Source organism: Embiotoca jacksoni, unplaced genomic scaffold (genome assembly GCF_022577435.1).
Source record: "Embiotoca jacksoni isolate LCO1_2020_lvr unplaced genomic scaffold, fEmbJac1.0.p SCAF_4, whole genome shotgun sequence".
Taxonomy (NCBI): Eukaryota; Metazoa; Chordata; class Actinopteri; family Embiotocidae; genus Embiotoca; species Embiotoca jacksoni.
The window spans coordinates 9,013,512-9,030,472 of NW_027185392.1; the positions used below are offsets into that span (position 1 = coordinate 9,013,512).

General features: G+C 41.5%; 1 protein-coding gene across 2 annotated transcripts; it reads left to right on the forward strand.

The window, feature by feature from the left end:
* Nucleotides 1-11,181: 11,181 nt before the first annotated feature.
* LOC138209098 (transcription factor Sox-10-like) lies at nt 11,182-16,760 on the forward strand. 2 transcript variants are annotated; one of them, XM_069167460.1, is made up of 4 exons: nt 11,182-11,297; nt 11,606-12,289; nt 12,652-12,764; nt 13,153-16,760. In XM_069167460.1, exons 2-4 carry the CDS (start codon nt 11,847-11,849, stop codon nt 13,938-13,940), a joined length of 1,344 nt encoding a protein of 447 aa, XP_069023561.1. In that variant the 5' UTR covers nt 11,182-11,297; nt 11,606-11,846; the 3' UTR covers nt 13,941-16,760. The 2 variants fall into 2 exon arrangements, with proteins under 2 accessions (XP_069023561.1, XP_069023560.1); XM_069167459.1 differs by having other exon boundaries at nt 12,652-12,923; nt 13,153-16,759.
* The last annotated feature ends 201 nt before the right edge of the window (nt 16,761-16,961 follow it).

Here is a 16,961-nt window from a genome sequence, read left to right on the forward strand (position 1 = left end):
TGCGTGCTGTGGCTGATGAAATCTCCTACAATCTTAAATTTTCCGGACGGTGGTATTTCATGCATCTACATGGGTATGGGGGGGCGGTTTGTAGACTGAGGTGATGGTAACTCCTCTGAGCTCAGTGGTCAGGACTTCAATGTTGTTTTCATTGCTCTTTGATGTTGATTCAGCGATGGTCCCATTTTTTGCTAGCATGATGCTGCCATATTTCTCATGTGGTCTTTCTTTAAGGGGGGTCATACCTTCCACATGGGGGCGATTATTTTTTGGTCCGTGGTGGGTTTCCTGTAGGCAGAGAATATCGCACTGGTATTCTTTGCAGAGTTTTGCAACGAGTTCTTCTTTAGCTGCAGACAGTCCTTCAACATTGAGAGATATGATGGTCAGTACTGGCTTTGGAGGCGGGCGTTGGCCTCTTTTCCTGCTCCGGACTGGAGGGCAGCTGTCGTTTGTTGAGCTTCTGGACATCATTGTCTTTTACTCGGCTTTAATGTCTTCGGTAGAATTTGCAGGTTTGTTTAAACCTTTCATAATGTGACAGCAAAGCACTTACTAGGTAAGAGGTTAAACAACTATATTAAAATGGTTTGAACTACACAAACCAGTTCTTAGTTTTTACCTAATACTTAGTCAGTTATTTTCTGGTGTAACTTGTGAAGATAACTGAACCAGCTGATAAAGCTGTCATGTTAGGATTTGACATGTTTAGCGTAAAGAGCACATGACCCTGCATATTAGCTTGTACTGAAAAATGCATGAAATTCGGCGAACATGTGTATCACACCTAGACGTACAAAAAAGTTACACTCCACCATTACATCAACTCAACAGGAAGTCCACCATTTTTAATTTAGTTGCCATTTTTGGCAATTTCCACATGTTGTACTTTACTAAACTCCTCCTAGGAATTGTGTCAGACCAACTTGAAATTGAGTCAGTTCACTCTTAACATGTTTGGGATTAAAAGTTATCAAAAGAATTGGTTTTCGTCGATGGGTGTGCCCATGGTGTGGTGGCCATTTTGAGTGTCTCGCCATGAAACTACAAGTTGCTGTAACTTTTATGTACATATTCCGATCTTCCTCAAACATTACATCTTTGATAACAGTCCCGCCCTGAAGACACCTGTATGATAATATTCGCTCATAGTCGTAGCGCCCCTTGCTGTAGACAGGAAATTAATTCAAAATTAAAACTGCAAGCGGGGATATGTGGTCCCTCGCACGCTGCACGTTGGGGATCCAGGAGCCCCGACCCGCCGGCTTCCCGACGTGCACCGTGCGAGGGCCCGCATATCACTGCTTGCAGTTTTAATTGTTTTTATCCATGCACGAAAATCGGTGGACATGTGTATCACACCTAGACGTACAAAAAAGTTACATTGCACCATTACATCAACTCAACAGGAAGTCCGCCATTTTGATGCCGATACCAAGCTGGAAACAACCTCATGAAGACATAGGTTCAACCCCCGCCAAGGTAACACATATGTTTCATGGAGGACGAGTCCCCCTGAGGACATGGTTCACAGAGGGCAAGTTCCTCTAAGGCAAATCCCTGTAAAGGTAAGCCAGATGTTTCATGGGGGCTAAGTCCCCCTAAGGTGAGTTCCTCTAAGGGTAAGCCACATGATTCACTGAGTGCTCACAGTTTCAGGTTTTGGGTTCGCGTTGTACATGCAGTCATACTAATACCAACCTAAAGGTCAACAACAATACAAAAACCCTAATATAAAATATTTAATACAAAATAAAAAACCCATTAGTACATTTTAATGGTATGACTTTTTTTTCATGTCGGATGGCATGCAGTGGAGCAGTTGCCTCAGTGAGAAGTTACTTGAGGCATATGTCAGTTCAGAAAAAGGTTATACTCCAAAAAGTGATCCAAAAAAAAAGTCATTTTTGTATATAGTATTAAGTATAGCCAGAGCGATGCGGCTAAGTTTGATGTTTCGCTGTGACACAGGATGTCTAAGGTCAAACGATGCTCCAAACCCGACGAAACTTTGCACATGCGTTAGGCACCAACTTTCATGAGTTTTTGAAGATGTTAAAGCCGCCGAAAAAAGCCAGAAGAATAAGGAACGAGATCGAGAAAAAAAAATCAAAACTGCAAGCAGGAATATACGGACCCTCGCATGCTGCACGTCGGGGAGCCGGCGGCCCCGACCCGCTGGATCCCCGACATGCAGTGTGCGAGGCATGCAGTTTTAATTTCTTTTTCTTTTCTTTTTCACACCTAAAACTCTGACTTGGTAAGTGAAAGTAAGAAAGTTTGGGGCTAATTAAATTTTAAATTGTCTGGATTTTTAAAGTGAATAGATACAACCTCTGCAGCAAACAGTTAAAAAATGAGCCTGTCTACAATGCCAGACTCTTGCTTTTTATTCCAGGAACTTTCATGAAAATTGATTAAACCATAAAAAGTGAAAAAAAAGTTATTGAGGAATGTGCAAGTAATTGATATTACAGCTTGGGGAAAAACTTCTGTTGAGTTGCAACAGGACTCATAAGCATACGAGTTCATGAGTAGCTTGTACAACCCAGTCCAGGTCCAGATTGTCCGCTGCCTTGGTCGAGTTCCAGTATCTGTTGAGGAAACCGTGCGGAAAGTCACATGATAATGCAACCTCGCTACGGAAAATACCAGACCTGAGACTCAAACAGTTGTAGTTGTTGTTGTAGTGAGGTGACTGCTCACTACCAAGTCATCATCCCCCATTAGCATGATTGATAATTAGCGCTCTAATGTCCCCCCCCCCCCCTGCTGCTCTTTTTTTTTTTTGTCCTCTAATGTCTTGTCAGTGCTTCAGAAAACCAGACAAAGGGAAATGTAGCAGTTGAATGTTGAGCTCTGACAAGATATGTTCCCTCTCCGTGATGGGCCTATCTCCCTGTTGTCATCCCTTGCTTCTCTGCAGCTGTTTTCTGATGCTAGTTAATTATCCGTATCGTCACGTCCCCCTGTCATCAACGTCCATGACGGAGAGCAGCTGGGTGACCTTTGACCTTTGTTAAGGCTGCTAATGGCTGACTAGGATCCTGTCTAATAAGGTGGTGTGTGTTCATCCTCGTGTAGGTTAAATGTGTGAGTGCGTGCATGTGCTTTCATGTGTGTGACACCCCGTATGTCTGCGTGCCCTCGCCGGCCTCACTGGCTGTTTGCGGCCTCGGGCTGTGCGACCAGAGCTGGTGACAGTGCGTGTGCTCAGCAGGGGACAGTATTTAGGCACTGGGAGCTGTGGCTGGGGGATCTTTGATTCCATAATGAGCTGTTGTCTGTTGTGGAGCTGCGAAGCAGCTCGCTGGGGGGACAGAGAGGCATTGTGTGCAGCTCAGCTCAGCAGAGGAGGCCTGACTGAACCAGGCTGGGAAGCACCACAGGGCAAACATCTTCAGGACACTTCTGTCTGTCTATCTGTCTATCTGTCTGTCTGTCTGTCTGTCTGCGTGTCTGCCATCTTCTTTCTGTATGTATTTTTGTCCATCTTGTATATTTCCACTGCATCATCTCAACTGGCCTGTTTCAAACCTAAACTGTACGTCTCTCCCCTCATTTTCTGTCGTCTCTAAAGAAACAACACCTAAAAATCAATGATACATATTCTGACCTCATTTATAGCAAGGTGGCAGTTTGCATCACTGTGTTGTGACAAGCCACAATCACAGTAATAGGTAACAGGTTGTTGGCATTGCAAACAAAGCAGGCATGAAAGCTCCACCCTTACTGTGTATCTGTAAGTTCTTATTAGCTTACCAACAACAAAATCACAAATTGATGTTTCCACTTTTGTACAGATTAAACAGATGGTATATAATGTTACTTAATTAGCTTTAGAGCCTCTGATAAGTAGTTTTTGTTGCCTTTGGACAGAGGTTGGTGAATTGTTTCTCCCTGTTTCCACTCTTTATTCTAAGCTAAGCTGATTGGCTGTTGGCTGCAGCCTTATTTTGAAGAGACAGAATGTAAGAGACGTATCCATCTTCTCATTTAATTCTAAGAAATTAACTGGTTTTCCAAAATATTAAATAATTGAGGGCAGCTTTATTACCTAATCTAGACACAGTGTCTGGAAGAGTGGCTAAGCTCTGTTTAGTGCATTTGAACCCCGACTCTGACTGTGATTGTTGTACACCTTCCACTTGTCCAGCTGTCTGTCTATCTGCTTATGAGTCCGTCTTTCTGCCCTTAACGTTACACAGTCTGTCTGTATGATCGGATTATTTGATCAATATAAGTCTCTCTGCTCTTTACAGCCTGTGACAGTCATTCACACCTGTGTCACACTTGCTCACATTCATTCGGGCTTTAAAAAAAAAAAAAAGGAACAGATATGGAAATGAGAGACAAGAAGGATAAATAATAAATCACCATATTTCTGACAAATATCCCATCCATCTTTCTGTCTTTCAGCCTTTAATGTCTCCCTCTCCACGGAAAACAACAGTGTCTTTCATGTCACTATCTTTTCCTCAGGCCCTCAGGCTCTCTCCCCCTTTCTCTTTCGTTCACACAGACTAATTAAATGTTCTGAGAAGAACTCATGATTGGAAAGTCTGAGCTCCTTTCTCTCTTTTTTTGACTTGTTCCTCCCTTTTTTTCCCCTTGAAGTGCCCTAAATTTACGTTCGAGTTATTTTCCCTGACGGCATTTTAAAAGTTGTGTATTTTTCAAATGAAGACACAGATGTTTTAGTTTTCATAAAAAAAATATTGCTTTATTTGTTGTTTTAGACCAATTAACACAAAACACAAATGATATTGTACATTTTGAATTGTGAGGGGAGCGTGCAGAAGTCGGGAGGTGAATTGTAAAATCATTGATTTGTTTTGGCACAACATTGACTGACTGTCTGCGCTTCATTTTTTTCTGTACCAGAAGCTTCAGAGCGCTTTAAGAGAGAAAGTAAAGGGTATGGATTAAATTTATAAAAACAAAGAAAATGAAGTGTACAACCCACAAAGATCAGGCAATAAAAACAAATTAGCTTCAGGATATAAAAAAAAAAAAAAAAAAAGAAAAAAAGAAAAGCTGTCTGATTTGGCTTCACTTGTCTTTGGTTGTTGCAGATCTCACAAAAACAGCCCAAATATTCATAAGCGACAGTTTCAGATATTTCATGTCTCTACCAATCTAACTCAACACACATTATAAAATATTGATAACATATAGAACAGCACAGTTTCATATTCATAGTTAAATACTAACATTTTTAAATGGAATCTGACATAAAAACAATATCAGTGAGATCACATTTTCACAATTAGGTAAGAAAACATTGATGACAAAATACTTTCCTATTGCACCGCGGGGAAGAATTTTAAGTGTGGATAACAGTCAACATAAATGCATGACTAAACAGCGTGCTGGTACGTATGACTGAGGGGCCAAACCGTCATAAAGTCTCAACATGAATGCCACCATTGTCCCTGTCACCATCATCCCCATCTTCATCATCATCACACTCTGGGTATCAACATCCTCCTGCATCTGAGTCAGACAGACACAAATACTGTATGTGGCAGTTTTTCCTCATGCTTTGTCTCAAACTCTGGATTAATGTTTTCATCAGTGCTGCAAATAATTTCTAAATTTCTTTCTTTATCTGCCTGTTGTTCACATTTCCTCCATCATTCCCAGTTGAGCTGAAGTTGTGGCAAAGAGATGCGGACACAGCAAACCACAGAACAATAGGCCATTCATGATGCCCTGCAATGCAATGATGATCCTGCTCTGCCCTCCACCCCTCCCCACCCTGCACCAGCCTCCACAGCTGCACAGGAATGTGGTCCAACAAGTTACCCCCTCCCCTGCCGCCGCCGCCACCACCACCATCGCTACCACCTCACCAGTGCTGCCGCCATCGCAACCGAAGCCCCTCTTCCCCAAATAAAAAAGATGAAGAAGGCAAGAAACTATAGAGGGGGGGGGGGGAACTGCAGACGGAGCACAAAGAGAGGATTCATGGTCGGTCACATACACTCCCAGAGAAAAAAGAGGGGCACCCATTTAAGTGTGGTGCAGCTGCACTAATTCACTGGGTGAAAATGGGCAAAGGAGTGACAGAGGTCAGATAGCAGAATCTTTTTTTTATTCACCCCCATGGATGGCGTGTCACTGCATCATCACTGCTTACAAAGAATGCATGATGGATAAATCAAGTGATAAACACCTGCACCCATTAATTTTACTGCTTTGTTTTGAGCACAGTTTCAAAATAAGTAAGGTTTCGAGCCACTCTGCATTTTTAACGACCTGTCTTAAGTCCCCCTGTTTTTCACCCATTTTTAAATCAACACAAAATGTGTTCAGATAAGATCAGTTACAGAGTGTGATCCTCACTTATTACTGCATGTTCTTGATCCAGAAAACCTCAGAGATGGACGAAGCTGTCTCTCTTTTCGAGGACGGGCTGTGAAATCCCTGCACAGGTCTCAGATACCAGCTGACAGAAGAGTCACATGAGCTTCAGTTTTATTGACGGTTTAGCTAAAGAGCTGGAATTTCCCAAGCAAAGGCACTGGCCTCAACTGTTTTTCGCTCAGACCCTGAGAGGAATTGGCATTTATGAATTACATAGTGTTTTTCAACAAACCCAGAAAACGAAGAAGAAGACCAAAAGCATGAGAAAGGCCGTTGTATTCATTTTAAACCAACTGCTTCAACCTCACGAACATTTTATGTGGAAGCTGCTGGGCCAATCTCTAGCCAATTCTGACATAAAATTTCAGATCCTTCTGATGAGTTCATCATTCAGAACAAATGACGCCATTCATTTGGGTCCAAATGTGCCTATTGACATCAGAATGAATGCTTTTCCACCAATTATACATCAGTTTAATGCAGAATGTGACCCAGCATGTGAATATTTGACCGCTGTGCATGCTTCCCTTATCTGCATCCCTCTCTCTCTCACACACTCTCTCTCACACTATCCGCATCTGTCTGTTTTTCCTCTCTCTTGCCTTTTCTCTCTATCCATCATCAGATTTCAGGAATTTCCCCCTGGGAGCTGTTCAAGTATTAAGGCCAATGCTAAAGTGTGTTCTCCCTTTTCCTACTTCCGTTGTCCTTCCACCACCTGACCACCTAATTCCTTATTTAATAACATCCATAACAAAATGTTCCTCAGAATTAAATTGATTTGCCACAGGATAGCTCAGTTTCATCGCCTCCCATAACAAAGTGTGCACCTGAAGGCTGACTCCGACCCCCTGTGAGGATCAGGGTCTTTGACCTCCCTGCTGATCATGAGACCTTCTCCTACCATCCGCTCCCCGCTCTCCCCCAGGAGCCGCAGGAAACGGGCTCTTGTGACACAGCGGTCTGTGCAGTCATGGAGAGGCCCATTACTGCAGTCACATGGCAGGTTAGCGCAGGGACTGATGCGACCATGTGAGCTCTATTTTCTAACAAATTATAGCTGCCCTGGGGGCTCATGATCGTTTTACACAGTGCACAGAAAATGTTCTGAAAAGTATGTGAGATTATTTCCTGATCTCGTTTGTGTTTTATCTTGAGTCAGCTCCGAGAAATAAACAAGTGACATTTGTGAGATTTTGGTGACAGGTGCAACAGCCAGGAGTAGATGACAAGGGGAGCTGCGAGCCTGAAATGAGACTTTTCATAGTTCTGAGACATTAAAGATGTGACTTTAATATCTCAGCCCTACTTTTTAGGAACCTTTAGAGATTTAACTGATTAAAAAAAAAAAAAGTTTCTTGAAAGCACAAAAGCTTATTCAGATATCAAATATGGGTGAAGCACCAGTTTAAATCTCATACTGAAGTAAAAGTTCAAACTCTTTAAAAGTCTGAGAAGGAGATGTTGAAGTTATCAGAGTTATAAAAAAAAAAAAGAAAAAAAGTTGTTGACTATCTTCATATAAATCAGTGATGGGGCTGCTATATTTTAGTAAAGGCTATTTTCCTGAAACTGAAACATTTTGACATCCCTTATTTTCTTAAAGTTTCTAATCAGTCTGAACAATTTCAAGTTTTATATACTTTCTCAAACAATCCAATATCTTAAAATGAATTAAGTCACATCCACAATAATAGATTCCACAAACAAGAATAAATGCTTAAAATAAAAAAGGAGTATTTGGTTGAAAACATTGTAATTATATATGCAATTGAAATGAAATAATTTTAAAGACAAGTCATTTAAATATTACAGACACAACACAACTCATCTGTACACAGATTTGGCACATTTTTCTGCAGCTGCGGAACAAAAGACCTGCAGGCGAACATTGGAGGAAGTGACATTAAAATCAAGAAACCACACAGCGTTTATCAAAATCAACATCTGGAAAATTTTTATCCAACGATGAAAATGTAATGAGTTGGTTTTAGCAGGCCTACTGTGACATGCCAAATTCACGACCCGACACAGCACCAGACCGAAAAGTTCACCTCTTTCTTTGAGTTTCATTCGTTAAAACAAACAAACTTTCTTTTGGAAAATAAAACTTAATTTTCAAGCACGTCGATCGGACTTCATTAAATATCGTGCGACTCGTTTTTGTTGTTGTTGTTATTTTAAAGGCCACGGGGCTTTCTTCTCTGTTTGATTAATTGATTTTTATGTAGAGTGACTTTACTGACCACATCAATAATATACATGTATATCTATAGGCTACTCGCTTTCATGGTATAATGAAAAACATATTATAGTTTTGATTATTTTTGGTTTGGTTTGGTTTTGTTAGAGCATGGCATTTGTTTTTCGGGCAAACAAAAAGTACTGAAAAGTTCGTTTTATCATTTTTTTCTTAGCCCTCAAATATTTGACAATTTTGTTTAGGTTTATTTTTGCATAATTAATTATGGAAAAAGAATTTGGCTTCCAAAAAAAAACGTTTTATCGTATACATAAAACCAAGAACCAGCTTGTTATTTATCCTATTTAACCCTCAATAAATAGTAAAAATGATGCCGTAAAAATTTTACATATCGGTTTTTAAATCTTCATTTCCACAAACGTTTAATGTTTACCTTAAAGCAACAACAAAACCAGTTTGATATATAACGGCAACAAAGAAATAGCAAAAATACTCAGGCACAATAAAGGAAACGAAAAATAATAATTGATTAGCATCAACTCGATAACCCCAAAGTATTAATATTAATAAGCACAGCTGTATAGCCCTACGAAATTCGTCTGACGCTGAATTTATATATAATACAGGCTTCTTCTCCTTACAAAAATGTTGTTAAACTTGTACTTCAGATTAAATGTCTTATTGACAACATATGAAGGGAAATTATAAACGAGTCCATTTGCTGTTGGATTATTTTCGTGCACGTTCTGACGATATAAAAACCACCTTCCCCTGGCTGTTAGACACATTCCCCTTGGGGGTCATTCACATCCACATCCAGCAGCACTAACTAAACACTCTCCGTAAAACCGCAGCTTTCCTTCAGGCTTCAACTCCGCATAAAACTGCACAAAAAACGCGCACATTTTAGACACAACAATCCCCTTACTTCCTCCAACACAGACAGGAAAAAAAAACTCACTTCACAAGCCTCGGAGGCCTCACAGGATCCCAGTGTTGCTGGTTGTGTCGGTGGGGTGCAGCATGTAGGTGTCCCCCCACCACCACCACCTCCACCAACCCATCTCTCCCTCATCCCCAAACACAGCCCCCTACCATCAGCACCTCCGAGACCCAAATCCAGGTGTTGAAGAGTATTTAGAGGTAGAAAAGTGTCGGAGAAGCAGAAGAGATCCATGTGTCCCGTCTGCTGCAGAGTATTTTCTATGTGTGCGCGACTAGTGTCTTATGCTCGGACATAAGGGGAGAAAGACGCACACATCGCTCTCTGTTATCAATTTTTTTTCCATGTTTGCAGCACAAAACTGCTTTTTGTTCCCCCATTTTTTCATTTACGAGGGTTAATGGATAGAGGCTTGGGCGTTTGATCACATGGCTACAATTCACCTGAGATGGAGACAAAGAGAGCAAAGAAAGAAGAGAGAGAGAGCGAGAAAGCCGAGAGTCGGGCTCAACATGAGAGGCCAGGACACACAGGGGTCATTGTTGCATTCATTTTGTGTGTGTATGTGTGTGTGTCCGGGTGCGCATCAGATGCTGCTGAGGTCGATTATCTTCCTCCCCGCCAGGCCATGGTTTAGCGGCACAAGTCATGGCCTACAAGCGTGTACAAATCGACCATTACGCACGGACAGAAAGAGCCAAGATCAACAGATTATTATTATTTATTTAAGAAATGGTGACTCAGATTTGTTTTAACATGTTATTATTTGTTTTTGTTTTTTTGTATTCACACCGGCCTCTTCATCCACAGAACAACTTAATGAGAGAGATTTAGATGTTTAAAAATGAATTTGGTGTGGACTCAGTGAAACACTCAATCTCTTTTAGATATGTTGTAATAAGAAACTTAAAGTTAAGAAGGTATTCAAAGTGAAATATTAACTTTCTGATAAGAAGTTTGTTATCCTTTCAGTTTAATAATAATAATAATAATAATAATAATAATAATAAAGAAATAAAATCTTATAAATACTTGAAATGGTTTTTGTGAGATTATTTTAAAGCCCCAGATATATTGAAATATAATTGAATAGCATTAATTCTGTGACATCACTAAACCAAATCTATCCTACGTACTGAATATGAATACCAGTTAATGCTTTATTTTTCTTTCCTTGTTTTAAATGGAATCAGATTTGCTGGGCTGCTGTTTGTTTGATGGGTTTTTATAAGAGTCACATTTGTGAATTACATTTCCTGTATCTCACAGAATCTCGTTAAATCGGAGCTGAACTTTACAATTCATGGGAGATTTCTTTTCAGGAATGTAACCACACGTGGCAATAACTCTCCTCATGATTGTTTATTTGTTTGATATAACATGTCAACACGTCTCACAAAGCTGGCCTTCTCCTGCCTCTAAATGGGCGCACTGTAGAGTCATTTAAGCCACTCCGAGGTAAAATCTCACCTCTCCTCTGCTGGAAATGTTGCAGTGATGGACAGACGAACATTAACGGTCCCGGTCCCGTCCAATCAGAGAGAAGCGGGATAATTAGGGGACCAATCGGAGACCAGCGTGGTGCCTGTGAATGGGGCGGGACTATGTGTGTTGGAATGCTGCCTCTCTAGAAATGTTTTCCACTTTCAATCACTTTTTTTTCTCCCAGTCCTTCTCACAAGGCGCTCTTTAAGCTCCGGTGTTGCCACACAGAGCAGCCATTCATCGGCTCTACAGTCAGCCACACACACTCCCATGCTGAACCACTGGACATCTAAATTGGTAAGTTATGTAATTTAAAAAAAAAAATGTCTAACATAAGAGGGGACATTTCATATCAATATTTACGTGTTAGTTGTATTCTTATCATTCTTATTGAAATAGTTTCGGTCTTAATTTATATATTTTTATCGTGGGATATTGTTTTTCTGGATGCGGTTATTTCGTCCAAATAGAATTAGCCTATTATTGGCCAGAGATCTCCAAATCTCTTTACCAGTTTAGCTTGAGGTAAATTTGGCCAAGTTAAAATTATATTTAACTTAATTTGTGGAGTTCTGAATTGTTTCTGTTGTGTCTTTGATTTTTAGATATAGCTGCTATCGCTGATAAGGATTTCTAGCCGACGGTGGAAAGGATTTGGACACTTTTACGCAGCAGTATGGCTTTGCCTGAGGAAAGTCAACAATAACTGGGATCGTTGGACACTCCAGACTTCATTTAAAACCATTTGTTAAGCTTAATAGTTTGGACTTTGGACTCTCGCTAAAAACATTTTTGCATCAGAGGGTTGTCTTGTCATTAGGTGAAATTGTAAAAAAAAAAAAAAAAATGTCCGGTGAGGAGCACAGCCTGTCCGAGTCGGAGCTGAGTCCCGGAGGGTCCGACGATGGTCACTCACTGTCACCGACTCGACCCGGAGCGCAGCCCGGCCAGGACTCACCTCTGACCGGGCCGCCGCAGCAGCTGACCGCGCTGTGTGTGGCGGACGGCAGCGGGGATGATGGAGGCAGACCCAATGCCAAATCAGAGGAAGAGGACGATCGCTTTCCGATCGGCATCAGGGAGGCGGTCAGTCAGGTGCTGGACGGATATGACTGGACACTCGTGCCTATGCCGGTGCGCGTAAACAACGGAAACAAAACTAAACCCCACGTCAAAAGGCCCATGAACGCCTTCATGGTGTGGGCGCAAGCGGCCAGGAGGAAGCTGGCCGACCAGTATCCCCACCTGCACAACGCGGAGCTCAGCAAGACCCTAGGAAAACTGTGGAGGTTTGTTTAAAACTTTGTCGCAGAAAAGAACAGTGTGGCCTACAGTGACACGTTTCCTGTGTTCATGCGTAAAGGATATGCCAGGACGTTGGTACTGAATTTAAATGTGAAAATTGACAAATTAATAGCTCAAATAGGTAATTGTTACCAAGGAAAACACCTAAACAAAAATAGTTTTTGGTGTGTTCTTTGGAAAATGTTCACACTTATTTAAACCAGACAGATGGCGAATTATCCCAGTGTTTATTCATTGTGCACGGCATTGATCAAATTATATTTCCACACATAGTCTCAGTAAATGATTTAAAAATTAACTCAGAAGGTCTACAAGACTAAATCAATCCTTGTTTTTTCTCCCCCAGGCTGCTAAACGAGAACGACAAGAGGCCATTCATCGAGGAGGCAGAGAGGCTGAGGAAGCAGCACAAGAAGGACTACCCGGAGTACAAGTACCAGCCCCGGAGACGCAAAAACGGTAAACTGGCGGCTGCTAGTGAGTCTGATAGTCAGGGGGAAGGGGAGGCCAGCCATTCCCAGTCACACTACAAGACCCTGCATCTGGAGCACAACGGTGGGGCTGGGTCTCCACTGGGTGATCTGCACCACCACCACCATCATCACCACCATCCTGCTGGTAGGTGGCTCACGGGTTCTGAGTCTGGACACATTATCAAAATTAGTACTTTCACGATTCAAGAGATATTTAGTCAAGAAAAATGGCAAGGTATAAAACGAAGAAATTTAAGCTACTATTCCTAAACATCAGTCAAAAGAAAGTCAGACAGGAGACAAAAAAACAAAACCTTGTTGTGCGTTCTGTCAGAGTTCACCTGACTATGTTGTCCTTCCTCCTTCTTTTCTAGGTCAGGGTCACAGCCCACCCACGCCCCCCACCACCCCAAAGACTGAGCTCCAGTCTGGGAAACTGTCAGATGCCAAGAGGGAGGGGGGAGCAGGAGCGGCTGGAGGATCAGGGGGGTCCAGGGGAGCCCTTGGGGTGGGAGCTGAAGGGACATCCGGAGGTCCTTCGTCATCAAGCGCTAAACCCCACATCGACTTTGGCACCATGGACATCGGCGAGATCAGCCACGAGGTGATGGCCAACATTGAGCCGTTTGACGTGAACGAGTTTGACCAGTACCTCCCTCCAAACGGCCACCCTCAGAGTGGAACCGGGGCCCCTGCAGCTGGATCCTCAGCCTCGTCCTATGCCTATGCCCTGGCTGCTGCTAGTGGGCACTCCGCCTGGCTCTCCAAACAGCAGCAGCAGCCTCAGGCCTCTCCGTCTTCCTCCGACCCTTCCAAGGCTCAGATCAAGAGTGAGTCTGCGTCCGCTAGCCACTACGCCGAGGCCTCATCCTCTCCCTCCTCAGGCACCCATGTCACCTACACCCCCCTCAGCCTCCCTCACTATGGCTCTGCTTTTCCCTCGCTGGCCTCCAGGGCTCAGTTTGAGTACGGAGAGCACCAGGCCCCCGGGGCGTACTATGCCCACTCTAGCCAGGCCCCGGGGCTGTACTCAGCCTTTTCCTACATGGGCCCTACACAGAGGCCTCTGTACACTACCATAGGAGACCCCTCCAGCGTGGCCCCCTCTCACAGCCCCACACACTGGGAGCAGCCTGTTTACACCACACTCACAAGACCTTGAGGGAGCCCAGCTGAGCAGAGGGAAATATGGGAAGTTTGTGAGTGGGTCTGTGTGTCTGTGTGTGTGCAAATATGCAAGTGTGTGATTGTGTATATGTGTCTGCCCGTGCCATATTGACGTTATATTAGAGGTTTTTACTTTTTTAGCCAATATAATGCAAGATGCATCCACGGGGCTTCACACAGTTATAAAACAGCCACAGACTCACAGTATAACGTGTGATTCAACAGCCAATCAAAAATATGAAAACCTTAACAAACGTGTGCCATCAAAAAGTCATGAGTGGGGATGTACAGCAAGTGTGTATACAAGAGGTAGATGAGTGAGAGAGACATTGGGAGTGGGCTAAATGTTGGATTGATGAGTGACTCTGATTTGACCCAGAATTGATGGGTTTAGACTGACGTAATCAGATGTTATTAACCAAACTAAAGGATGTTTTTGTGTTATTTTATATGAGTAGTAAGTTTATTGTCATTGTTGATATCCTAGGGTGTAACTTTATTGTGACTGGTTTGATATTACACGAACCCATCTGCACCACTGCTTTGGGAAAAAGCAAGTTTTGTTTTATTGAGATGTTTCCTGGGGTTGTTTTTTCATGGCCAGAAAAAGGATAGTTGCAACTTTTGTTTTATTCTCTGTAGATAGCACAGTCTGTACCGCTGTTCTTTCCTTTACACTGACTTCTCTGAACTAAACAATTAAGCATTTAAGGGGAAAAATAGGAAAACGAGAGGGAAAGAGAGCTTTTAAAAGATGCATTTCGACTTGTCGCTCAGTCTTGGAGACTTACCTCAACTCTATTTGTTTTGTGCCAATTGTAAAAGTGAAATACGACCATGGATATTTGATCAACTAAAGTGAATTTCAGAACAGTAAAACCTACACTATAGTAGTCTTTTTTTTTTTTTTTGCTTTTGAAGTACCTCACAGTTTTCTGATTCACCTTTGATTCACCCAATAATTGAGTTAAAATCTATAAGTGCAAAGTCTCAACCAAATCTCTCGAGATAATTGGCCAGCTTTGGGTCCTACTTAAGGATTAGAATCACATGTACGCCCATTCTGCACCACATGTAGGCCAAAACCATGTATTTCTTTTTATGTTGCGCCCAGACAGCCCTCTTGCTCTTCATCAAATGTGAATAATGGTCATTACCACAGCTTCACCTTTATTACATGACACATACTTTATCATTTTATACTGACCCTTTTACCATGTAGTTATTATTTTTATGTAAGTAATAATGCATTGTGTGCCACACCTTTGCTTCTTCCATTTTGTATAATTCTGGATAGTTTTGTAAAGTGTTTGCTATACATTCACATGAGTATTTTGCTTCCTTACAAGAAAAGCAATGTTGGAATATTATTGTTGTCATCTATTAAATCAATTTATTTATAAAAAAAAAAAAAAAAAGAAATCCTGTGTGAGACTCTTTTAATGCAGCAATGACGGTTCAGAAATAACACACGCAGCAGTTAGCAAGTGGAAGGGTGAAAAAAATAAATTAAAACCATGCTGCTGACGTGTGAACTGTAATAACAACACAATCAGAGCCCCACCAACCTAAGCTGTTTAGTGTGTTTGTGTGTGTGGTAGGCTAAAATTGACTACTAATTCCCCACATTTAATCGGCTGGGGACTGCGTGTTACTAAGAAAGACAAAGAGAGCCATTCAGTGAGCGAGAGGGACAGAAAGAGAGAGAAGGGGTGGGTGTAAAGAGCCAGAGGCAAGGCCAATTTCAGCTCAGTAACCAGTGTACACTTGGACTTTTGTACATGGCTTTCCTTTCACTCTGCACTCTTCTCTCCACCTGAGGCTCCCTCCCTGCCTCCACGTTCAGCTGCAGTTTAAACCCTTTCAAACCGCATCCCAAATCCCAATGTCAGGTTCATTACTGGCATTGTGTTTAAAGCGAGGCAAACAAAGATGATAAATGTAGTAAAATTAAAGGTGATAATATCCATAACGAGAGGAGAGAGCTGAAATTATTTTGGAGAGAAAAAGTAAGCAACCCAAACTGGGGGAAAATAATATATTTTCAAAGAAAGAACATGTGGCTTCTCAGGGAACTTGAACGAATCCAACTCTTCAGAGGATACACAAGCACTGATAAGATCATGTTGTGAACAAGTAAAAAAGAGATGATGTGAAGAGAGAGAAGAAACAAACAGCTGATTCAACCGTAGCCCCAGCTTTTAACCTGCATTGTGGCCTTTGTAAAAACTGAAAAACAACATTGAATTGCTCAAAAACTATGGAAGAATGGCAAGTGTATGTGTCATGGGGGAATTTAAATAGAATTTTAAAGTTTTCAAGAATTTCAGGTGGAAAAAATCAACAAAGATACAAAAACAGTTGAAAGACACAATGTGTATCACAGCAAAGTTAATTTCTAGTTTTCTTTTTTTTCATCCATTTTTCGGCCTGGATTACCAACAGCCACAGTCGGTCCCCTTATTAATTGTGTATTACTATTCGTTGTATAATAATGTGATTACAAACAAATCAAAGCATAATGAATTAAATAACTCAAACGATACGAGTCTGAGTCGGGCATGTAGGAGTACTTTTCTTGTAAGACTTTACATAAATATTCCTAAATACATTTGTGTTAGACCAATCAAACATTGTCGTCTATGTTATGCCCTGAAGCCAGCAAACAGCTCAATCTGCCATTTATGTGACTTTTTAGATAAGTTTGGCCAAATCTAACACATTTTACTGACAGAATTTGAATAGTTTTACTTGAGTAATATTTTGAATGCGGGGCTATTTTTACATTGTATTTCCAGTGGGCGAATGAAAATAAATACACTCAAGTGCTGTAGTACCAATTCGAAGTAGGCTACTTGTTTTTTTTACTTCTTGAGTATTTTTATTTTATGCAATTTTATAATTCTACTCCACTACATTTGAAAGCAAATTTTTAAAATTTTATTTCACTGTTTATTAGATAACGGTAGTTACTTTTCAGAATGCAATTCCCTTCCTGTTTATTGCAAAAAAAAAA